Source organism: Pongo pygmaeus, chromosome 1 (assembly GCF_028885625.2).
Source record: "Pongo pygmaeus isolate AG05252 chromosome 1, NHGRI_mPonPyg2-v2.0_pri, whole genome shotgun sequence".
NCBI lineage: Eukaryota > Metazoa > Chordata > Mammalia > Primates > Hominidae > Pongo > Pongo pygmaeus.
In genome coordinates this window covers 76,479,529-76,505,240 of record NC_072373.2, presented here as the reverse complement: position 1 = coordinate 76,505,240, position 25,712 = coordinate 76,479,529, and the positions used below count along the sequence as shown (strand labels likewise).

Below are 25,712 nucleotides of genomic sequence, written 5' to 3'. Positions count from 1 at the left end.
AGACAGGATTTATTTAGCATTCAGAATGGCCTCTGACAAATTTCTAAATTCCAAGTGTTTATGCTGTTAATGGGCCCTGGATACTGTTGCCCAGCCCTAAATTGTGAGCTCTCAGCCACAGCAGGGTAGTCGGCTATGACTCAGGAGATTTCTATTTGCACAAGACTCAGAGTCTTAAAAGATTCAGAGTTTCACCTAGAAGTAAGCTTACTTTCCACTTGACAGGTGAATAGGAATAACACAAAGCCAAAACAAAGCAAGCTAGAGTCTGAGCTATACTTCAAGGCTCAGAGTCATAGACTTCAGAACTGGGAGGGAGTTATTAGGGGTTGAATTGTGCACACACACACACACACACCACCTCCCACCCAATTCTTATGCTGAAGTCCTAACTCCCAGTATCCTGGAATGTGACCTTATGGAAATGGGTCATTGCAGATGCAATTAGTTAAGATGAAGTCATACTGGAATAGGTTGGGCCTCTAATTTGAACAACTAGTGTCCTTATAAAAAGGGGAAATTTGGACACAGACTTGCACACAGGGAGAACGCCGCGTGAATATAAAGGCAGCCATTTATAAGCCAAGGAGGGAGGCCTGGCCCAGATTCTCCCTCACAGCCCCTCAGTAGGAACCAATCCTCCCAACACCTTGATTTCTAATTTCTAGCCTCCAGAACTGTGAAACAATGCATTTTTTTTTTTTACGCCACCCAGTTTGTGGTACTTTGTTACAGCCGTGCTTGCAAACTAACCCAGGAATTTAGAGATCAGCCCAACAGTAGGAATCTCCTGCACAGGGCCCTGACAGGGCTGTCAGCTCAGTCTAAATATCTCCACCCCCATGCAGGGCACAACTACGTGAGCCAGTCCTTGAATCTCAGTCACTGACAGGCGAATCATACATTTATTTGCTGAGGGCACCAGCACAACTGGGAACAAAAACATTTAAAAGTTAGCAAATTTATCTAGTATTTCACAACCAGAAAATCTAAAAAAAAATCAGCTGTTTTGGTTTGATTTTAAAATGCATATACATTTTGAGTTCTGTGATTTAGAGGGAAAAAAAATCTTAATTGGCTAGTTCTTTAATGAAAAAAAGAAAGAAACTAAGTATTAAATAGAGATTCTCTATTTAATAATAAATACAATTTTTTTAATGTTTTGTATCTGTACTTTCTCATTTATATAATGAATATGTGTTGCTTGTGAATTAAAAAAATGTAAAGGACATTCACCTTATTATTGAGTCAAGTCTGAGTCCATACAGTTTCTATCCATTGGTCCTAATTCTCACCCCTGAAGTTTCATACTAGGCTCTAAATTTGTCCCACTTCTCATGAAAAGGCAAGGTAAAAGGAAAAGAGAAGAATTCCAATCCCCTTATCCCTTTGCTAAAATTTTTCTGAAAGTTATTATTGCAATAAAGTAAAAGAAACCTGACTGGTTTGTATGACACACTCATTTTTTAACCCAATGTTTATTTATATCCAGTTGCTCAGTTCAGTGAATATTACTGAACTTTCAATCTTTCCCAGTTCACTTCCCCAGTTCCTGACTCACTAGCTAGTAAGGGTTCCAATAGTTACTAAATAGGATACAAATGTGAGACTGTAAATTGTGCTTGTCCAGAGACAAACTTGAACCACTACTCTTTGGAGGGGAAGTCCATGAGAGAGGCTCAGTCACCTCCACAAAGATTTTGAAAAGGCAGGAGATTTATAGACTTATATTAACATCGGCAGAGTAGGCAATAATAAATACAGACAGAGCGTTTGTTAACACATTCTGATTAACACTATGCTTGGTTCAGGGGGGATCTACCTATTTTGAATTTGCTAAATCTACCTTCTTTTTTTTTTAGAAATGATTGCAAGTAGCTTGGGAAAATTAGCTGTGACAAAAGGATTGACAACCTGTAGGAACTCAGGATAAGAGAGCAGTTAAAATTCTAGCAATCTCATTTTAGAAAATCAGACACAGGGCCAGGCATGGTGGCTCACGCCTATAATCCCAGCACTTTGGGAGGCCGAGGTGAGTAGATCACTTGAGGTCAGGAGTTCAAGACCAGCCTGGCCAACATGGTGAAACCCTGTCTCTACTAATAATAAAATAAATTAGCTGGGGGTGGAGGCAGGCACCTATAATCCCAGTTACTTGGGAGGCTGAGGCATGAGAATTGCTTGAACCTGGGAGACAGAGGTTGTAGTGAGCTGAGACTGCACCACTGCACTCCAGCCTGGGCAACAGAGTGAGCCTCTGTCTCAAAAAAAAAAAAAAAAAATCAAACACAAATTTCCTTTCTATTTTTGTCTCAAAAATATGAAATAAATTCTGTAAAAAATACAATGCATAAAAATTCAATTTATTAATATTTTAATCACGTAACTTACCTCATCAATAAGACTTGATTCAAAATACTGATAGGCAGTACTGAGAGCAAGCTTTAGCCATATTTTATATTCCAGAGATGGCCAGAAGGCATCGAAGCCTTCATATAAATCCTCCAGGGAGATAAAGCAGGCCTGAAACAAAAAGGAACCAGGCCATAGCAGCTTGATGTGGAACTAAATTATAAGACCATCAAAAAACAAGATGCCTGCAGATTTAACCTTCAGAAAAACTATCAATTCTAGCATAATTATGATACCCTTGTCATTTAGAAGCATTTGTATTGTGAAAATGGTTGTTTGCTAAGATGATAAAATGTATGGTGTGATTAAAGCTATAGACTTTAATAAGAGACCAGAAAAATGTATATCAGTCAATAGATATAATGAAGGATACGGCTCATGAGCCCAAAGTCCAGGATTCAGGAACTAAGCCATATGAACTTATCTATTTTTATTATCATGGTAGATAACATGAGCTCATTCACAGTATTTGTTTCCAAAGGCAAATAGTTTAGATGAATAAAAAAGATACACTTTCAGATTCAAGTTACACGAAGTTCAGTGAATTCAATTCAGCCTTATGACTAAACTCATGCCTTCTCTCCTCTTCCAAAAATGAAATGACATGAAATAGCTAAAACAACATTTCCTTCCACTCCACACACCCTTAAGACTCTGGATCCTGCTCTTTTGCATCAGATAGTCTCCAAAGATTGAGAATTCTTTGGCTCATTTCTTTTTTTTTTTAAATTATTTTATTTTACTTTAAGTTCCAGGATACAAGTACAGAATGCATAGGTTTGTTACATAGGTCTACGTGTGCCATGGTGGTTTGCTGTATCTATTAACATGTCATCTAGGTTTTAAGCTCCCCATGCATTAGCTATTTATTCTAATGCTCTGGCTCCCCTCACCCCCTCAATCCCCAAATTGCCCTGGTGTGTGACGTTCCCCTTCCTGTGTCCATGTGTTCTCATTGTTCAACTCCCACTTATGAGTGAGAACATGCAGTGTTTGGTTTTCTGTTCCTGTGTAAGTTTGCTGAGGATGATGGCTTCCAATTTCATCTATGTCCCTGCAAAGGACATGTTCTCATTCCTTTTTATGGCTGCATAGTATTCCATGGTGTGTATGTACCACATTTTCTTTATCCAGTCTATCATTGATGGGCATTTAAGTTGGTTCCATGTCTTTGCTATTGTAAATAGTGCTGCAATAAACATACATGTGCATGTGTCTTTATAGTAGAATGATTTATATTCCTTTGGGTATTTACCCAGTAATGGGATTGCTGGGTCAAATGGTATTTCTGGTTCTAGGTCCTTGAGGAATCACCACACTGTCTTCCACAATGGTTGAACTAATTTACATTCCCACCAACAGTGTGAAAGCGTTCTTGGTTCTCCACAGCCTCACAAGCATCTATTGTTTCCTGGATTTTTTTTCTTTTCTTTTTTTTTTTTTTTTTTTTTCTTTTTTGAGACAGAGTCTCACTCTGTCACTAAGCTGGAGTGCAGTGGTGCATCTCGGCTCACTGCAACCTCCACCTCCTGGGTTCAAACAATTCTCCTGCCTAAGCCACCTGAGTAGCTGGGACTATAGGTGTGCCACCATGCCCAGCTAGTTTTTGTATTTTTAGTAGGGGTGGGGTTTCCCCATGTTGGCCAGGATGGTCTTTATCTCTTGACCTCATGATCCGCCTGCCTCAGCCTCCCAAAGTGCTGGGATTACAGGCGTGAGCCACCGTGCCTGGCCCATTTCATGACTTTTTAATAATTGCCATTCTGACTGGTGTGAGATGGTATCTCATTGCAGTTTTGATTTGCATTTTTCTTATCAGTGATGTTCAGCTTTTTTCATATGTTTGTTGCCCACATAAATGTCTTCTTTTGAAAGGTGTCTGTTCATATCCTTTGCCCACTTTTTGATGGGGTTTTTCTTGTAAATTTGTTTAAGTTCCTTGTAGATTCCAGATATTAGACCTTTGTCAGATGGGTAGATTGCAATAATTTTCTCCCATTCTGTAGGTTGCCTGTTCACTCTGATGATAGTTTCTTTTGCTGTGCAGAAGCTCTTTAATTAGATCTCATTTGTCAATTTAGGCTTTTGTTGCAATTGCCTTTAGCATTTTTGTCATGAAGTCTTTGCCCATGCCTATGTCCTGGGTGGTATTGCCTAGGTTTTCTTCTAGGGTTTTTATGACTTTGGGTTTTACATGTAAGTCTTTAATCCATCTTGAGTTAATTTTTGTATAAGGTGTAAGGAAGGGGTCCAGTTTCAGTTTTCTGCACATGGCTCGCCAGTTTTCCCAGCACCATTTACTGAATAGGAGATCCTTTCCCCATTGCTTGTTTTTATCAGGTTTGTCGAAGATCAGATAGTTGTATATGTGTAGGGTTATTTCTGAGGCCTCTGTTCTGTTCCATTGGTCCATATGTCTGTTTTGGTACCAGTACCATGCTATTTTGGTTACTGTAGCCTTGTAGTATAGTTTGAAGTCAGGTAGCATGATGCCTCCAGCTTTGTTCTTTTGGCTTAGGATTGTCTTGGCTATGTGGGCTCTTTTTTGGTTCCATATGAAATTTAAAATAGTTTTTTCTAATTCTGTGATGAATGTCAATGGTAGTTTGATGGAAATAGCATTGAATCTATAAATAACTTTGGGCAGTATGGCCATTTTCACTCTATTGATTCTTCCTATCCATGAGCATGGAATGTTTTTCCATTTGTTTGTGTCCCCTCTTATTTCCTTGAGGAGTGGCTTGTAGTTCTCCTTGAAAAGGTCCTTCACATCCCTTGTTAGCTGTGTTCCTAGGTATTTTATTCTCTTTGTAGCAATTGTGTATGGGAGTTCATTCATGATTTGGCTCTCTGCTTGTCTGTTGTTGGTGCATAGCAATGCTTGTGATTTTTGCACATTGATTTTGTATCCTGAGATTTTGCTGAAATTGCTTATCAGCTTAAGGAGTTTGTGGACTGAGACAATGGGGTTTTCTAAATATAGAATCATGTCAGCTGCAAACAGAGACAATTTGATTTCCTCTCTTCTCATTTGAATATCTTTATTTCTTTATCTTTCCTGATTGCCCTAGCCAGAACTTCTAATACTATGTTGAATAGAAGTGGTGAGAGAGGGTATCCTTGTCTTGTGCCAGGTTCCAAAGGAAATGCTTCCAGCTTTTGCCATTCAGTATGATATTGGCTGTGGGTTTGTCATAAATAGTTCTTATTATTTTGAGATATGTTCCATCAATACCTACTTTATTGAGAGTTTTTAACATGAAGGGATTTGAATTTTATTGAAGGCCTTTTCTGCATCTATTGAGATGATCATGTGGTTTTGTCATTGGTTCTGTTTATGTGATGGATTATGTTTATTGATTTGCATATGTTGAACCAGTCTTGCATGTCAGGGATGAAGCCAACTTGATTGTGGTGGATAAGCTTTTTTGATGTGCTGCTGGATTTGGTTTGCCAGCATTTTATTAAGGATTTTCACATTGATGTTCATCAGAGATATTGACCTGAAGTTTTCTTTTTGTTGTTGTTGTTGTGCCTCTGCCAGGTTTTGGTATCAGGATGGTGCGGGCCTCATAAAACGAGTTAGGGAGGTGTCCTACCTTTTCAACTCTTTGGAGTAGTTTCAGAAGGAATGGTACCAGCTCCTCTTTGTATCTCTGGTGGAATTTGGCTGTGAATCTACCTGGTCCTGGGCTTTTTTTGGTTGGCAGGCTATTAATTACTGCTTCAATTTCAGAACTAATTTTTGGTCTATTCAGGGATTTTAATTCTTCCTAGTTTAGTCTTGGGAGACTGTATGTGTCCAAGAATTTACCCTTTTCTTTTAGATTTTCTAGTTTATTTACATAGAGGTGTTTATTCTCTGATGGTAGTTTGTATTTCTGTGGGGTCAGTAGTAATATCCCCTTTATCATTTTTTATTGTGTCTGTTTGATTTCTCTCTCTTTTCTTCATCAGTCTAGCTAGCGGTCTATTTTGTTAATTTTTTCAAAAAAATCAGCTCCTGGATTCATTCATTTTTTGAAGGGTTTTTTGTGTCTCTATCTCCTTCATTTCTGCTCTGATTTTAGTTATTTCTTGTCTTCTGCTAGTTTTTGGATTTGTTTGCTCTTGCTTCTCTAGCTCTTTTAATTGTGATGTTAGGGTGTTGATTTGAGATCTTTCTAGCTTTCTGATGTGGGCATTTAGTGCTATAAATTTACCTCTTAACACTGCTTTAGCTGTGTCCCAGAGATTCCGGTATGTTGTCTCTTTGTTCTCATTGGTTTCAAAGAACTTCTTGATTTCTGCCTCAATTTCATTATTTACCCAGGAGTTATTCAGGAGCAGATTGTTCAATTTCCATGTAGTTCAATTTCCATGGTTTTGAGTGAGTTTCTCAACCCTGAGTTCTAATTTGATTGCACTGTGGTCTGAGAGACAGTTTGTTATGATTTCAGTTCTTTTGCATTTGCCAAGGAGTGTTTTACTCCCAATTATGTGGTTGATTTTAGAATAAGTGCCATGTGGCACTGAGAAGAATGTATATTCTGTTGATTTGGGGTGGTGAGTTCTGTAGATGTCTATTAGTTCCACTTGATCCAGAGCTGAGTTCAGGTCCTGAATATGCTTGTTAATTTTCTGTCTTGTTGATCTAATATTGACAGTGGGGTGTTAAAGTCTCCCACTATTATTGTGTGGGAGTCCAAGTCTCTTTGTAAGTCTCTAAGAATTTGCTTTATGAATCTGGGTGCTCCTGTCTTTGGTGCATATATATTTAGGATAGCTAGCTCTTCTTGTTGAATTGATCCCTTTACCATTATGTAATGCCCTTATTTGTCTTTTTTGATCTTTATTAAAGTCTGTTTTGTCAGAGACTAGTATTGCAACCTCCGCTTTTTTTTTGTTTTCCATTTGCTTGGTAATTTTTCCTCGATCCCTTTATTTTGAGCCTATGTGAGATGAGTCTCCTAAATGTAGCACACCAGTGAGTCCTGACTCTTTATCCAATTTGCCAGTCTGTGTCTTCTAATTGGGGCATTTAGTCCATTTACATTTAAGGTTAATATTGTTATGTGTGAATTTGAGCCTGTCATCATGATGCTATCTGGTTATTTTGCATACTATGCAAAATAGTTGATGCAAAATAGTTGATGCGGTTTCTTCACAGTGCCATTAGTCTTTATATATTTGGAGTGTTTTTGCAGTGGCTGGTACCAGTTGTTCCTTTCCATATTTAGTGCTTCCTTCAGGAGCTCTTGCAAGGCAGGGCTGGTGGTGACAAAATCCCTCAGCATTTGCTTGTCTGGAAAGAATTTTATTTCTCCTTTTTTTATGAAGCTTAGTTTAGCTGGATATGAAGGTCTGGGTTGAAAATTCTTTTCTTTAAGAATGTTGAATATTGGCCGCCACTGTTTTCTGGCTTGTAGGGTTTCGGCGGAGAGGTCCACTGTTAGTCTGATGGGCTTCCCTTTGTAGGTGACCTGGCCTTTCTCTCTGGCTGCCCTTAACATTTTTTCCTTCATTTCAACCTTGGAGAAATCTGATGATTATGTGTCTTGGGGATGATCTTCTCATGGAGTATCTTAGTGGTGTTCTCTGTATTTCCTGAATTTGAATGTTGGTCTGCCTTGCTAGGTCAGGGAAGTTCTCCTGGATAACATCCTGATCCTGAAGTGTGTTTTCCAACTTGGTTTCATTCTCCCTGTCTCTTTAGGTACTCCAATCAATCATAGGTTTGTTCTTTTTACATAGTCCCATATTTCTCGGAGGTTTTGTTTGTTCCTTTTCATTCTTTTTTCTCTAATCTTCTCTGCATGCCTTATTTCAGCAAGATGGTCTTCAGACTCTGATATCCTTTCTTCCACTTGATAGATTCAGCTATTGATCCTTGTGCATGCTTCATGAAGTATTCATGCTGTGTTTTTCAGCTCCATCAGGTCATTTGTGTTCCTTTCTAAACTGGTTATTCTTTAGCAGCTCCTGTAACCTTTTATGAAGATTCTTAGCTTCTTTAGATTCGGTTTGAACATGCTCCTTTAGCTCAGCAGAGTTTGTTATTACCCACCTTCCAAAGCCTTCTTCTGTCAATTCGTCCATCTTATCCTCCATCCAGTTCTGTGCCTTTGCTGGACAGGCATTGCAATCATTTATAGGGGAAACTCTAGCCTTTTGAGTTTTCAGTGTTTTTTTGTTGATTCTTTCTCATTTTCATGAGTTTGTCTAATATTGATCTTTGAGGCTGTTGACCCTTGGATGAGGTTTTTGTGGGGACTTTTTTGTTGTTGTTGATGCTGTTGTTGTTGCTTTCTGTTTTTCTTGCAATGATCAGGTCCTTCTTCTGTAGGGCTGCTGCAGTTTGCTGGGGATTTGCTTCAGGCCCTATTCATCTGGTTTGCTCGCACACCTGGAGATGTCACTCGAGGAGGCTGGAGAACAGCAAAGATGGGTGCCTGCTCCTTCCTCTGGGATCTCTGACCTTGAGGGGCACTGACCTGATGCCAGTAGGAACCCTCCTGTATAGGGTGTCTGATAACCCTTATTGGAGGGTATCACCCAGTTGGGTGGCACAGGGAGCAGGACCCATTTAACGAACCACTTTGTCCCTTGGTCTTTGGCTCATTTCTATTTGAATTCCCCACACCTAGTGAAATGTCAGGACACTTAGGTGTTGAATAGATAACTTCTTACTTGGCAAATGAAACATAGAAGGAAGTTTAAAAACAAACAAATATTCCTTTTTTAACTTTTAAGTTCAGTGGTACATATGCAGGTTTGTTACATAGGTAAACTTGTGTCATGAGGGTTTGTTGTACAGATTATTTCATCACCCATGTATTAAGCCTAGTACCCATAGTTATTTTTCCTGATTCTCTCCCTCCTCCCACCCTCCACCCTCCAATAGGCCCCAGTGTGTTTTATTCCCCTCTCTGTGTCTGTGTGTTCTCATCATTTAGCTCCCACTTATATGTGAGAACATGTGATATTTGGCTTTCTGTTCCTGCATTAATTTACTAAAGATAATGGCCTCCAGCTCCATCCACAGTTCCTGCAAAAGACATGATCTCACTCTTTTTTAGGGCTACATAGTATTCTATGGTATATATGTACCACGTTTTCTTTATCCACTCTATCATTGACGGGCATTTAGGTTGATTCCACATCTTTGCTATTGTGAATAGTGCTACAGTGAACATACATGTGCATGTGTCTTTATAATACAATGATTTACATTCCTTTGGGTATATACCCCGTAATGGGATTGCTGGGTCAATGGTATTTCTGTCTTTAGGTCTTTGAGGAAATCTCACACTATCTTCCACAATGGTTGAATTAATTTATACTCCCACCAACAGTGTGTAATTGTTCCTTTTACTCCACAACCTCTCCAGCACCTGTTACTTTTTGACTTTTTAATAGCAGCCATTCTGACTGGTGTGAGATGGCATCTCATTGTGGTTTTGATTTGCATTTCTCTATTGATCAGTGATGTTGAGCTTTTTTTCATATGCTTAATGGCCACATGTATGTCTTCTTTTGAAAAGTATCTGTTCATATCTTTTGCCCACTTTTTAAAGGAGTTGTTTTAAAAACAAATAAATATTCTTTAAAAACACTGTTGTCATAATGGTGACCATTTATTGAGCACCTATATGTGTCAGGTATTTTACGTAGATGTTTTCCTAATCCTCATAACATCAAAAGGTTGGTATTCTCTCTACTTCATAAACAAGGACACTGAGACTTAAGGAGGTTAAATAACTACTCCCTTAGGCAGGATGCAGTGGAGCTTGGCAGAGCCTGGCATGTGAGACACTAAATCTGCCTTTTCAGCTATGTTACCTCCCAATAGCTGGTTGGGTGACTAAGATGTCAAAACCCCAAAAAAGAAAAGATGCTGGTATTTTTTATTTACTTGAGGAATAATTAATAACTCATGACAGAACCATTTTCCTACCTGTAAACTAGTTTCACAGATGATGGTATATTCAATTTCACGCTTAAGCAGACAGCTTAGCTCTCCAATTATGTCCCCAGTAGTACAGAACTCTGTAAACACAACTCTGGACCCTCTATCAGCCCTTTGGCTACTCTCTATTCCAAAGGTAGGAGATAAACTATGCAACTGCAAAGGGAAAAAAAGTGTGCAAAGGGAAAGAAAAAATTAAAAACCCTTTGATCAAATCATAGGAGTTCCCACTATTTCTTACAACTTTCCAATGGAAGGCAAAGATCTCCTGTCAGGTGTGAAAGAAGAATTAGGCTTAAGAAAAAAAAATCATGATTTCTTTAACATTTCAACTCCCCAAGGCAAGGATTTTTTTCTAATCTTTAGTTTTACAGATGACCCCTATTTACAACTTTCTACTTATACCTGTCTTATATAAAAATCCCACCAGGGCTGGGCGCAGTGGCTCACGCCTGTAATCCCAGCACTTTGGGAGGCCAAGGCGGGCGGATCACAAGATCAAGAGTTCGGGACCAGCCTGGCCAACATGGTGAAACCCAGTCTCTGCTAAAAAAAAATACAAAAATTAGCCAAGCATAGTGATGCGTACTTGTAGTCCCAGCTACTCAGGAGACTGAGGCAGGAGGATCGTTTGAACCCAGGAGGCAGAGGTTGCAGTGAGCCAAGATCATGCCACTGCACTCCAGCTGGGCAACAGAGTGAGACTCCATCTCAAAGAAAAAAAAAACCCACCAAAACTGGAAATTATAGTATGCAACTAATGCAATCACTCATTGAGTCCATTAGATATTCTTACCGCAATGGGCTAATTCATCAGGTGGAAATAACTTTTGATTGCATGGGCACATAAATCAGATATGATGAATTAATATGCCTCCAAACCAAGCCATGATGTTAATGAAAGCCTTGTCTCTTTTTGAAATGCTTAAGAAAAATTACCATGCAATATCAACAGGAAAATGTTTTAGGATGAACATAGGATGGTTGAGTTACTTCAAGAAAATAACTGGTAGGCATAACTGGAGAAAGAAGTGCAGTATCAGATTTTAGGGGGAAGCTGAAAGAATTGGGATTAGAAGGATTACAGAATTTTTCAGGAAGTTTAGCTGTAAACATCAAAGAGGAAGGTTCTTGTTCAAGACACAGGAAACAGGAAGCAAAAGGTCATTCTCTCCCAGCAATTAGCATTCAGACTTTTAAAGGCATTCATGCTTCCAGAGGAGTTTGAATTTTTTTTTAATGGCTGTAATTTTGAATGCAATTCAAAGGATCTTTGAGCAACGAAGAATGCCTCTGCTTTTTGCAAACAAAGAAAAGATGATGGCATTTGAGGTAGGCAGCATTCTAAAGGAGGCCACCCAAGATTCCTGTCTGTTGTTCAACCAAATACTAATCTAGGGACTGCAGTGAAGGGACTTTGTAGTGGAATTAAGGTTGCTAATTGGCTGACCTTAAAAAGATGATTTATGGAGTTAAGGCTACTAATCAGCTGACCTTAAAAAGATCTACAAAGTCCCTTCACAGCTGTACCAGACTAGTATTTGATTAAACAACAGACGGGAATACTGGGGGGGACTGTAATCACACAAGCCCTCGCAAGTAGAAGGGAGTCCATCAGAGAGAGATGTGTGAAGGATTCCATATGCCTTTGCTTGCTCTGAGATGTGAGGACCTGCATGCAAGGACGAAAGAGAAGCTCTAGGAGCTCAAGGTGGGCTCCAGCTGACAGCCTTGAAGAAGCAGGGACTTCTCTTCAATAGCTGTAAAGAATAACTAGATTTGCCAACAACCTCAAAGAGCCTGGAAACAGATTCTGCCCTTAGAGCTTCCAGAAGGTAACACAGCCCTACTGACATCTTGATTTCAGCTTCTTGAGACCCAAGCAGTGAAATCAGCAGAACCCATTGGATTTCTGACCTACAGAGCCATGAGATAATATATTTAAGCCACTAAATTTGTGGTAATTTGTTATGGTATCAAAGGAGTACTAATATAACCTCTTCAGACCAGACATTATTGGACTATAGTTTAAGAAGGCTTAGCTAGTCCAGTCACAGCAGGAAAATCCCCAAAGAAACATGTTACAGCAAGTTGCAGCTTTTAAGTATTGGACTTGCCATATTTCATAAATACTGGCAGCAGTGTGTTTTTCCTAGAATTCTAATGGGAGTATAGTGTAATGGCTAAGCACATGGATACTGGAGACAGACTACATGGGTTTAAAGTAATCTTTGGCCTCTGAGTATGTGTAGTTGGGGCCAAGTGAATTATTTTTTTTCTGCTCATCAGTTTTCTCATGTAAAAAATAGGTTGTTGGCCGGGTTTGGTGGCTCACATCTGTAATCCCAGCACTTTGGGAGGCCAAGGCAGGCGGATCACTTGAGGTCAGGAGTTCAACACCAGCCTAGTGAAACCGCATCTCTACTAAAAACACAAAAATTAGATGGGCGTGGTGGTGCGAGCCTGTAATCCTGTAATCTCAGCTACTTGGGAGGTTGAGGCAGGAGAATCGCTTGAACCCAAGGGACAGAGGTTGCAGTGAGCTGAGATGGTGTCACTGCACTCCAGACTGAGTGACAGAGTGAGACTGTCGCCCAGGCTGGAGTGCAGTGGCAGGATCTTGGATGCTCGTGTCTCAGCCTCCTGAGTAGCTGGGATTATAGAAATGTGCCATCATGCCCGGCTAATTTTTGTAGTTTTAGTAGAGACAGGGTTTTGCCATGTTGGCCAGGCTGGTCTCAAACTCCTGCCTCATGTGATCCACCCACCTAGCCCTCTCAAAGTGGTAGGATTACAGCTGTGAGCCATCATGCCCAGCCTATATTGCCTTTCTTGACTACCTTTTAAAAAATCACAACTAATCTCTTCATACCTCCATCATCTGTAACATACTGTAAACTTATTTGTTTTGTTCTTTGTCCCATCTCCTTTTATCCCTCTACTAGAAATTAGGCTCCAAGAAGGCAGGAATTTGTGTCTGTTTTGTCAATCCCATGCCTAGAATTAACAGTGCCTGCCACATGGTGGTAATGAAGCAAATATTTTGTTGAATAAATGAGTGAATGAATGAATGAAAAGTGCTTAGAATAGTGCCAGATGTAAATAAGTGTTATATTGTGTTAGTATTCTATGTATTATAGTAGTTTATTCCATGATATTTTAAGGTCTAATATACCCGTTTCAAAACCAGAAAGCCAAGGGTATTATTTTTCCCATATTAAGGATTTGTCATTTTATGACCATCATCTAGGATCTAGGAATTATTTGGTTCACAAAATGGGGCTCACCCATGGAATCAGCTACTAAACTACTGTTATGCAGATACAAAGGATTCTTGTCCCCATCACTCTACTGAAATCTCTCTCCCTCTCTCTCTCTCTGTCTCTCTCTCTGGTCAACAAAAGCCTCCCATTAGACAGATTAAAAGCCGTATTTTTGATCCTTATCCTATTTCCTTTAGGTGAGTAATTTAAGCCACGCCAAGTATTGATTTCCTTGTCTGAACATTCTGAAAAATCCTGCTTCCTCCCAGGATTGCTGCAAGAAATAGGTAAAGACTATCACAGCATTTTGTAGAATGGGAAGCACATTTCAGGTGTTGAATATTTACCTCTCAGCTGTCATGCTCAGAGTAGAAATGATTTCATCACATTAAAAATTTAAACTTTTTCAGTATCTAAATTTATTCTTATTCTACAATTACATGTTTCAAAATACATTTTAAGTAAAAAAAAAATCAATAGTCCCTTACAATTGCCATTCCTGAAATAATTAAGTAGATTCCTCGTGGCATTTCACCTCCTTTACAAATGATATCTCCAGAGTCAAAACAGGCAAGTTTGGCTCTCTCCTGAGTGGGAAAAAAAAGACGAAAAGAAAAAGAGAGTCAACACAAAAGCTTCCTAGTCTACTTTTCTAAATATTTTATATATATATATAAAATATATGTATATATATGATTTTATTATATATGTGTATATATATTATATATATGATTTTAAAGCTAAAATGGTTTCCAAGTAGCATAAAAACACAAATTATATTCTTGGTTTATTACTGAACTGTAACGTGCTAATATACCACATCAACTTTTAGAAATAAAGGAACAGGCAAACAAACTTTGACTTTGTGATTAGTACCTAGCATAGTAACTGATATAACTATGGAATAAATATGCACATTAATGAATGAAAACTTTTTTTCAGCCCCTGTTTGAGGCTTGGGTTATAATGGTAAGCTAAACAATTCCCCTGCCTTCAGAAAAAACTTTTAGTTATGTTGGGTAGATATTTACAATCCAATGGGATAATTATGACAAAGAAGACACAGACAGGGCGCTACACAATTAAAAAAAAAAAAAAAAATGCAGAAAAGGCCAGGGGCGGTGGCTTATGCCTGTAATCCCAGTACTGTGGGAGGCCGAGATGGGCGGATCACGAGGTCAGGAGATCTAGACCATCCTGGCTAACACGGTGAAACCCCGTCTCTACTAACAATACAAAAAATTAGCCGGGCGTGGTGGCGGGCGCGCGTAGTCCCAGCTACAGGCTGGGCAGGAGAATGGCGTGAACCCGAGAGGCGGAGCTTGCAGTGAGCCGAGATCGCGCCACTGCATTCCAGCCTGGGCGACAGAGCGAGACTCCGTCTCAAAAAAAAAAATGCAGAAAAGCCACAGGATCCTATCTATCTTGGTTGTTCGGTGGGGCCTTTACAGCAGACAGGACAGCTAAGCTGAGACTTGAAAGAGGAGTAGCAGATAGCTCGGATAACATGAGTTGAAGACCTCCAGGGCAGAAGATTCATATATGCAAAATTCAGAAGCAAACTGAATGTCTGCAGTTAGGGTAATAGCAAAAATTGTATACGTCTCAGGCAGGGAGGGATGGAGACCAGGGTGGAGCCATCCACTAGGCATCAGCAGGCGCAGTGCCTGCATCTACAATACTTTTAGACACTTAAAACAATGTTTTAATGTTCTTTAGAATCAAGAGGAAAATTAGTTTTAGATAGAGAAAAATGTTTCAATATATAATACTAATATATTCATTGTTATACTAACACAGTCATAAAGTCTAATTTTTAATACTTTTTTATGGAGGAAGAGGCCCACTAAGGCAGAAGTGCCCAGGGCCCCTGAGAGTCATGATGTTCGTCGGGCCCTCTGCAACTGCCCTGACTTCATGTGCTCTCTCCAGCACTGCTCCTGCCAGGGACCTCTGTGCTGCTCCTGGAACACACCAGGCACACTCGGCCTCGGGGCCTCCTTGCACCCACTACTCCCTTTGCCTGGAGTGCTCTTCTCTAACATACTGGCTGGATTGCTCCCTCACTTCTTTCACATCTCTCTTCAAATGTCACCTTATTAGAGCAGCCTTCCATGGCCGCTCTGTATTACCTTTTCTCCCCTTATTTTTCTCTAGCACTTAACAACCATCTGATACGCTATATATTTATGTGTTTGGTGTGTTTATTGTCTGTCTCCATCCATACACTATAAGCTTTTAAAAGTAGGGACTTCGGCCAGGCACAGTGGCTCACGCCTGTAATCCCAGCACTTTGGGAGGCCAAGGCGGGTGGATCACTTGAAGTAAGGAATTTGAGACCAGCCTGGCCAACATGATGAAACCCCGTCTCTACTGAAAATACAAAAATTAGCTGGGCATGGTGGCGCAGGCCTGTAATCCCAGCTACTTGGGAGGCTGAGGCAAGAGGATCACTCGAACCCAGGAGGTGGAGGTTGCAGTGAGCCGAGATCGCACCACTGCACTCCAGCCTGGGTGGCAGAGTGAGACTCTATCTCAAAAAATAAATAAAAAGAATAAAATAAAAATTAAAAAATGAAAGTAGGGACTTCATCTGTTTTGTTTACTGCCATATCCCAAAACCTAGAGCAGTCTCTGGCATGTAGAGGATATTCAATAGATATTTGTTGAAAGAGTTCAAAGTCCTGTGGCAACCCTCAGCTGACAGAGCATGAACTTGAATACACCTCAGTTCTCACTGTTCCCTATTACACTATGCCCAATTGGCTTTACTTTTACACTATCTGCCCGGTCTGTGCAGTAACTTAAATTTGAGACCCTTGCTCTAAAAAATGTCTCTCCCAGAGTGTACATCAAGAAGTCCAGAATTCTACAACATAAAATAGAATGGGATTGGTAATAGTCAGACACATATAGCTACTCATAAGTGGATAAGCCATTGTGAAAAACTATCTTTGCCCTTCAGGCTCAAAAAGAGATCTATTCTTCCTAGAGCTTTCCTGGGCCTCCATTTTGGCTTTCCCTGAATTGGCCAGTATGTGATATGCTTTTCTGTTAATCTTTCATTAGGGAGTGGAAAAAAATGGATAATTATCATCAAACCTGAGCCAGAATAGAAAACAGAATCTTTACCTTGAAGAAGTCAATGAGAACATCTTTACCTTCCAGCCAAATGATGTTGTGAAGGTATGTGTCAGGAGTTGGCGGTGGGATTGCCTTTGGAAAGTTATTTAGTGCTTTTAATTTTTTAAGAAGTACCTAAAAACAAATAATCAAAATAATGGGGATCAGATCCTGTAACAGAAAATGGACACTAGGGAAAAACTAAGGAAATCTAAATAAACTACTGTTAGGCAAGTTTAACCTTGATGTTTGACTCACAGCTTCTCTCATCCTATCTAAATTCCTGTAACCATTTTTGTCCCTAGTCTCCCCTTATTACTATTTTCACTGACTTATTAACTCAGATTGAACCTATCATCTTCATAATTCAATTGACACAGTGGATGGAGAAGCAGAAAAATCTAGTGAGTCTATAGGGGGAGCCAAAGAAGATGCCATAGAGGGCAACCCTGATAGGAAATGGAGAATCTAGAAAGCTTTCTACATCTCTGTTCAAATCCCTTCCTTAGGCCTTGTCACATATCTTGGCTATTGTGGGTTCTATAAAGTACTCTGCGTCCTTTTGATAAATCCCCCAACCATTTCTTTACTAAACTTAGTTCACGTTGGTTTCTGTTACTTGCAATCAAGTAGTTTTGACAAATGGAGTGTACCGGATTGCATTGGCGTTCGTTGTCCTTTGCATTATCAAAGGCTGAAGGTGATTATAGAGTTAACACCTGTGGTTAAACAATTTTTTTCAATCTCCCTCCTTATTACACACTGCTAAAGTAACCATGAAGGCTGGTGTATTATGCGGACAGAATCAAGCAAAATTACCTTATTTATCTCAATGACTTCATGCTTATCAATAACGCCTCTTGAACAAAGGAAGGTGAGATTTTTTAGAGCTTTAGCGATCACATTCCGGATGGCCTGTTTAGTCTTCAAAGCAATGACAACATCACGACTCTCATGCTCCATGAGTACTACAGCAAAGAAAATAAAATTCAGTAAGTAGCCTGTGTAATAACCACAATAACCAATATTAGTATAATACTGTATAATTTCCAAAGCATTTACACAATATTGATTCTAGTTTCATGCAGAACTCATGAGGTCAGCAGGAAAGAGTTATTTTCAACTCTATTTTATGGATGAGAAAATTGGAAACTGGCTTCCCCCACCAGCTAAGAGAAAATCACTCTCTCTCTCTTATCCCCATGGCATCTCCTCCATATCTCTATTATGGAACTCATTACATTATCATGTTACTATTTTTACTTCTCTGTCTCATCCTCCATATTGTATAATTTTTGTTGGTTAGACGAATAAATGACAGAATGAAAGTACCCCTGGACTTTGGCTGGTGGGTCTTTCTGAGATCAAGGAGCATATTCTTTCCCCTTTAGTAAACCTCAGAAGACATGAACTGGACTGTGAGTCAAGGTTAAAATTGCATCTGTTTCATCTTCATATTCAACATTGAACACAATGCTTGCCATATGGAAGGAACACACTCTTTTTTTTTTAACTAAATGAATTGACCACTAAAGTAAAAGGGTAGCAGTGATCAAAAGCATAGGTTTTAGTGTCAAATACACCTGGGCTAGAAACCTGGCTCACTACTTACTAGCCATAGGGCCTCAGGCAAATTAACCTCTCTAATAATAGTATTTGCCTCATAGAGTAATTATAAGGATTAAATGAGATAATGTACATAGTTAGCAGTTCCTGCCATGATAAGCATTCAGTCATCAGTTGCAGTAACCACATGGAAACAAGCGCTGCCTTTTAGAGTAGTGAATTGAGAAAACTTTGTAATATTCCATACTGATCTAAAACATAATATAATGCAGCTGTCCTAACCCCTAATCTTTAAAAGCACAGAAATAAAAATCTGTCAACATGTAAATGGCAACAATGGGTCATGGGTTTTCTGAGATAATGCCAAAATATTCTAATCTGTTGTCTCTAAACTTACGCTTTCATTCATTAGATCACATTCTTTCCATTTTGATTTGGAAAGTGTAACCCCATATGGCATCTTACAATGTGGTTATGCATATGAATGGTTTTACTTTATTCTCTTTTCTGATAACTTCCATTTATTAAGGGCCTTCCGTATGCCGGGCCCTCTACCAGATGCTTTTGCACACACTGAGAGCCTGGCCCACAGCCCCACATGAGGAAAGCTGACCCAAAAAACTTGGCATAAAATCCCTGGGCTCCTGCTCTGTGCTTCAAATAAAGTGGAGTGACTGTAGATACTCAGGAAATGACATTCATTGCAGCCCTACATTCCAGAGTATCTTTGCAAAAAACAAAACAATGAAACAAAACCATTTTGTCAAAGGTAACCTTCACATGTCTTTTTCTTCTAACCTTGAGGACTCTGACCTTGCCACCTTGATACACTTTCCACACTCCTCTCATTCTTTCCTCTACACTCCCATAACAACTAACAGGACTCTGCTAACTTTTTCAATTATCTATTGATATGCTCACACACTCCACAAGATTCTGCACTGTTTAAGGGTCAGGATCTACTCATCTTTGCTTTCCCATACCTGGCCCATTAGCTGTGTTTAATAAATGCTTGTTGAATGCATAAATGAATGAGCAAGTAAATGAAAGCATGAATTGTTCTTCTTTTATTAAATTATAGGACAATAAGGTGTGACTTTAAGAACTCAGATACTTCAACTACCTACCTAATTCTTCAACAGCATCCTGTTTGTTGGTTTCCAAAATTTCACACAGTTTCTGTAAAAAATTAAGAAAAACATGTATTTCTTATTATTCATATAGTTTCTGTAAGAAATTAAGAAAAACATGCATTTCTTCTTATATTCCTGAGAAGTATACTTATTATACCAAGTATAGTTCTGGCTTTCCTTTTATTTTTATTTTTTGAGACAGAGTCTTGCTCTGTTGCCGAGGTTGGAGTGCAGTGATGCAATCTCAGCTCACTGCAACCTCCACTTCCCGGGTTCAAGTTATCCTCATGCCTCAGCCTCCCAAGTAGCTGGGATTACAAGTGTGAGCGACCACACCCAGCTGATTTTTGTATTTTTAGTAGAGATGGGGTTTCTCCATGTTGGCTAGGCTGGTCTTGAACTCCTGACCTCAGGTGATCTACTCACCTCTGCCTCCCAAAGTGCTGGGATTACAGGCATGAGCCACCACACCCAGCCTGGCTTTCCTTTTAAATTCAGAAAAAAGGAAGTATGGTAGAGGACATTTCACTTAGCTTTAGAAAAGCTATTGGCTCATTTTTTCCCTCTGGGTCAATTCTGCTGCTTTGCCCATGCTCAGACGTCAATCTCAATGAGTCTAGTACAGTCAATAGCTTGCACAACTACCTTGCCTAATAGTTATCAGAAAAGATCAGTATGCACTCCACTGTGCACCAAGGAGAATTCTCATAGCGCCTGATCTGGGAGTGAGCCAAGTGAGCAGCTAGTTGGGAAGCCAGCCTATCAGGAGCACAAAAAGAAGTGGAAAAATGAGAAAATACGATATTGATTTGTTCATATTTCTAACAAATAACTCCTTAGATAACTGAAGAAATCACTGCACTCCAGGGCTAACCAATCTCTGTTCAATCAATCATACAACAGGTATTTGTTGGATGCCCACTATGTCCCAGGCACTTTTCCTCTTGAAGCTTACCCTCCAGCTTTGAGTCACTGGGGAGTTTGCACTTGGCTACACCAACAGTCCTGGAATCCCACAACTGACAGTTCTTTAGGGTTGTCAGGTACAGATGTCTGAAACTCTGCCCCAAATAATGCATGGCATAGTGCTCTTTATAGGGAACACCTGGTTTATCTAAAGTTTAAGCAAAGTTAAGTTTTTGTGGGGTTTTTTTGTTGTCTTTGTTTTGGTTTAGAAAAAAATCACATGTAATGAATCCCTCATTTTGAATATAAGAATAAGGTATGTAATATTTATTAAATTATTTCTTCTTACTCGATAACATTGCATCAATATTGGGAAGGTGCCAAATTACTAGCCTGTCCATGGCACCAACATATCCTAGTCCAGCCCTGCTTGCATAGGTGCAAAGATAGCAGCTAGGCCCACCTTCACACCAAACTAGACTTACAGCAACCCTGTAAGACTGCTCTAGAACGCCTTTGCACAAAAGTGCATGGGAACCGACTCCTGCCTACAAAGAGAGCATAATCATGAAAGCCTGGGCATACATTTATTTTTCTTAAGGTAAGCTGCCACAGGCCAATTTCCAGAACCAAGTCAGTTTCAGAATAAACACCAGTTAGACTCTAAACACATCTCAGAAGGCCATTTAAATCTTTACTGGTGCTTTTTTCAAAATGTCACAGGGGATTCACTTCACCTGTGACACATCAAGGCAACTGCCCTCAGATCTCTGCATCTTCTCCCAAACTCCTGAAAACACATTCTTAACTCCCCCCACTGGCTCTGTTTTTCTTCTCTCTTCCTCCTTCTGCTGAAATCTTTTCTCCTATGAATAGCTCTGTGTTCTTTCTAATGCAGATCAATCCAGCTTTTGAGTAGTTCTTTTAATTTTCTTCTCCTTTCTTCAAAGTAAAGCAACAGGACAGAATTCTGTTACACATTAATGTTCAATCCAATAAAGGTAGATATCTTCACAGCCTCTTTTCCTCTTCTGATTTCAATAAGTAAAGAGCCTCTCTTGACTGAGGTAACGTAACCGTCACCACAAAAAATAGGCACCGTAACCAGAAGACATAACCTCTAGGCCATCCATGGTTTTATGTATCCACACATAATCATTGTAGTAACCAGGATTTAAATCCATCTCTGGTTAAAAATCAAGAATGTCACTTGGGCTGAGAAAACACCTTTCAGCTGTTGATACTGTTCACCTTAGCCCCTCATTGACACGTGTGAAAATATAACCAAAATCACCAAACATTGGGGGCAAAAACAGAATGAAATATAGAAACCAAACACAACAAATAGGAGAATGAACCCCAAGGAAGCAGAATTAACACAGGAAGCAAAAAATCTTTTAAGATGAAAAGAAGATTCTAGATAATATTATATTAATTCTTTTAAAGCAAACAGTTGTTATGAAAAGGAAGAAACCACAGTTTTTGGAGATCAAAAAGTAACTGTCAAAACAAATTTAAAAGTTTAATAGATGGTTTGAACAGAAGAATGAACACAACTAGAAATTTAAAAATCTGTAACCTGGAAAATCAATTGAAAGATTCTCACTGCAAAGAGCAGAGTTGACAGCTATGAGTGAAAAATAAGGAAGTTTTTTATCTAAAGAATGCGAGTCTCCTCTACATTATCAGGCCCAAAGAAGTATGAGAATGAGACAACAGTCATGTTCTACTTTCCCCACTCTTTCGCGAGTAACTGGTAGTAGACAGACTGGTGTGAGGGAGCCTGGTTAGGAGGGGATTCACTCCACCTCTAGGCTGCCATCTAGTACTTACCGCATAGTGGCTGGAAATGAAGAGGGTCTTAAATGATAAAAAATAAATACTTCTACTCACCCACTCCACAGTACCAGGATTTCAACTTTTCACTATCAAGTCTTTGTTCTCTTTTCCTCTCTTCCTCTCCACTTAAGACTTACCCTTTCTTTGAAGCCTTATTCAAGTCTCAACTCCTGCATACACCTTTCCAAGTGCCCTGTCTTTTAGAGAGTGTTACAGAGACATACTAGATCTCTTCTCTATACTCTGCACTCAGAAAAGAGATCATATGTTTTCTGCTATGAAGATAATAAATGAGTTTGATGATAACAGCTGAAATATAATGATCAGAGACTGTTCTCTGCAGCACCTCATATGATATAATAAACAACTGAATCCCTTTCAACCGTTGGAATTTGTCTGTTTTGTCAAACATACATAGAACTAGTCTTAAAAGAAGTTAATACACCTAAGGCATTTTTCTCCCCAAATGACCAGTGCTTGTTTCTCACCTGATATATTGATTCACAGACAGCTATTTGTTTTATTAGAAGTTTGGCATCTTCATGACTTTTGATATAGCCTTTTGTAATACTATACATCAAGCTGAGGTACTTTTTGATCTGCACATCTGCAATTCTTATCAGTATTGGTACTATTATCTGGAATAATGAGAAGAAGAAAAAAAAACCTGTACATTTCATGAGGAAAAGCACCCTCTGAGGCAGAAATTCATAAAGTGTCATCTCCAGACCAGCAACAGCAGAGCCCACAAACTTGTTAGGAATGCAAAATCTCAGGTCCCTCTGGAGACCTGTGGAATCAGACACTCTGGGGTGGGGCCTAGTAGTCGATGTCTTAGCAAGTCCGCCAGGTGATTCTGTGCCTACAAAAGTCAAGACCCATTCTCTAAAGAAGGTGAAGCTTAGTGAGACTCTTGCTTTAGGGGAAAGTCTCTAGCACTGCCTTTTCCCTCATTCTCTGTACCCCCAGATTTCAGAAAACCCCTAACCAGGTCTCCTAAACTGGGTCATAGTTACTCACTGAACAAATCATCTCTCTGTGCCTCAGTTTCTTCACTTGCAAAATAAAGAACTTAGGGTATCTAAGATCCTGCTTAGTTTTATATTTCTCCAATCATAAGCTAAGGCAGGCTAGTGTCATGACTTAAGAGAATGGGATTTTAAATATACACCTCTCTAAATTCAAATGCAAGCTCTCCTATTCACCAGCTCTGTGACCTTGAGCAAGTTATTTAGTGACTTTGAGGACTCAGTTTCCTCATGTGTAAAATGAGGAAATAATATCTAAGTACCAGAATTCCAATAGCGGGGCTCCTCAAAATCCACATAGTCAACTCACACAGACAGGAGGCTTCCCCACAGGGTTAAAGTCATGTCAGAGCGCAGGGGCAGATGGCGAGGAACTGGGTAATAAGGGAGAAAAAAAAGTGAACCAGGAGATGGCATCATAGTGAAGGAATTACAAGAGCAGAGAAGGGAATTTTTTTTTTTTAAGCTGCTATTTTGCCTTTGAAACTTTGGGCAAAGGGAGAGATGTTTAAAGAGGATTTTTTCAAAGTTACACTCTACAGTGCACTGACACTCCTTGAGCTATCCTTTAGGGCACCTAAAGATTGTCAGTATTCTTTCACGTTTTCCAATGCAGGTTTGTTTCTTTTGAAAGCCACATTATGCTGACACTGGCTATGAGCCATCTAACTTTACATAGTGGTGAAATCTACCTCACAAGGCTATTCTATTAATTAAACCAGATAATTTATGTAAAGTGCTTTAAACAGTTCCTGGAAAATAGTGAGTGTTCAATTAAAAACCATGATAATATACTTCACTGAGATTTGTCAGAGCATGCTAGACAGAAGGGACAACTAGTTCAGAACATTGCTGCCCACACTCTAAATGGATTTGGTTTTTGTAAAGTCCCTAATCAGGCAAAAGGAGTCAGGCTGGTGGGATCAGGGGAAAGCAAAAAGAAGCAGCAGATAAGCTGCAAGTCTGCCTTTCTTCATGGCCCAGGATGCATTGCCCTCCTACACAAATAACTCAAAATCTTGTGCCCAGCTACCACCAGACTCCTGCAAGTTAGCTCACTGCAACCACAGTATTAACAGCACAAAGCCCTTTTCAACAGACAGCATAAACACTACCCTATAAAATCTCCAGCAAGCCTTTGCTTCTTTGCAGTTGGCTTCTTTCTTGCAGGCTGCCCGTTGTTTCCCTGGCAATGTATTTTTCTACTGTCTCTAATAAATAAATATGCCTTTCTTTATCTACAACTGTCTTGGTAAATTCTTTTACTGCCGCGCCGCCAGCCCAGATAGCTGTCACTCCCCTGTGTCAGTTTCCACAATAATACACTTTTAAATCTTTGTTTCATTTTAAATACTTTTCACGAAGTATTACTTCTAAAACAATTATTTTACATTTACCTGCATATGATCTCTATATAAACACTGATTACCTAAAGAAACTTCTACCTTCCATTTTAAGTCTTTGCCTCACACAACACATTCTGATTTCTAGGGGAGTTTACATGACGGTGGAGTTACACCTTACATGAGCACTTTGCTCGAAACTCAGCTCATAAGGAAAAAGCACATTGAATCAAAATTACCCTTTAAACCAGGTATAGTAACTCTGAATGGTAATTCTTATGAACACTAAAGTTTGGTTACACCAATGTAGAATAAATGAAGGAACAAAAAAGAAAATCTGTAAGCACAAACTGGGTAGTCAAACAATTCTGCCTTAAAGATAACTATTAAATGTTGTGGAGAATGGGGACTAGGTGGAGGAGTCTAATATGTGCATTTCACCATCAGAGTTTATAGCAATTTTTTTAATGTTAAGTCTCTGTATCTAACTTCAATAAATACTAATATAATAGATTTGCTTGATGTAATAAGAATTAAACAACAACAAACATGGCATGGCAAGTGAAATCATTTAAAGCCCCGAAGTTAAAAACTTATGTAATGCAACTCCATTGGAAAGAGAGAAAGGAGGTTTAAGAATTGAAACTGAAAGTATAAAAATCTGCCTTCAGTATCAACACCAGAGTCATGGAATGAAGGCATAGTAATTGTTAAGGAAATCGAAGGCCACAGTAAAATTAAATTCCATAGGTAGTATCCTATGTGACTGTGGAGCTATGGAGGAAATATTTTTGTTTCTGTACAGTTTGGGAGACATGAACAAATTTTACTGAAACTTAAAGAACTTGTCTTTGGGTTACCCTGCTTCTACTGGCACCAAGATTTTCATTCATTCACTCAACAAATATTTGTTAAGTGCTTACTAAATGCCAGGCACTGTTCTGGAGGCAGAGGTTACATCAATGACCAAAACAGGCCGAGTATGGTGGCTTATGCCTGTAATCCCAGCACTTTGGGAGGCTGAAACAGGAAGATTGCTGGAGCCCAGGAGCTTTAGACCAGCCTGGACAATATAGTGAGATCCCATTTCTATTCAAAAATGTAAAAAGAAAGACCAAAACAAAGATCTCTACCTCATGGAGAGTACATAC

General features: G+C 39.3%; 1 protein-coding gene and 1 long non-coding RNA gene across 4 annotated transcripts in view; one reads left to right on the top strand and one right to left on the bottom strand.

Moving 5' to 3' along the window:
- LOC129021143 (uncharacterized) overlaps positions 1-25,712 on the top strand; it is a 121,814-nt gene that overhangs the window by 11,926 nt on the left and 84,176 nt on the right. For all 3 annotated transcript variants that reach the window (XR_008495953.2, XR_008495960.2, XR_008495950.2), the window contains 2 exons: positions 13,821-13,910; positions 16,693-16,809. This is a non-coding gene — a long non-coding RNA (uncharacterized LOC129021143). The remainder of the gene's footprint in view (positions 1-13,820; positions 13,911-16,692; positions 16,810-25,712) is intronic.
- The window catches only part of SLC9C2 (solute carrier family 9 member C2 (putative)), a 111,052-nt gene that overhangs the window by 6,795 nt on the left and 78,545 nt on the right, over positions 1-25,712 (bottom strand). The window contains exons 18-24 of the mRNA XM_054465775.1: positions 22,679-22,828; positions 19,440-19,491; positions 17,566-17,714; positions 16,756-16,881; positions 14,112-14,210; positions 10,349-10,516; positions 2,392-2,523 (exon numbers count right to left, since the gene is read on the bottom strand). Coding sequence (XP_054321750.1) covers positions 2,392-2,523; positions 10,349-10,516; positions 14,112-14,210; positions 16,756-16,881; positions 17,566-17,714; positions 19,440-19,491; positions 22,679-22,828 — 876 coding nt within the window. The remainder of the gene's footprint in view (positions 1-2,391; positions 2,524-10,348; positions 10,517-14,111; positions 14,211-16,755; positions 16,882-17,565; positions 17,715-19,439; positions 19,492-22,678; positions 22,829-25,712) is intronic.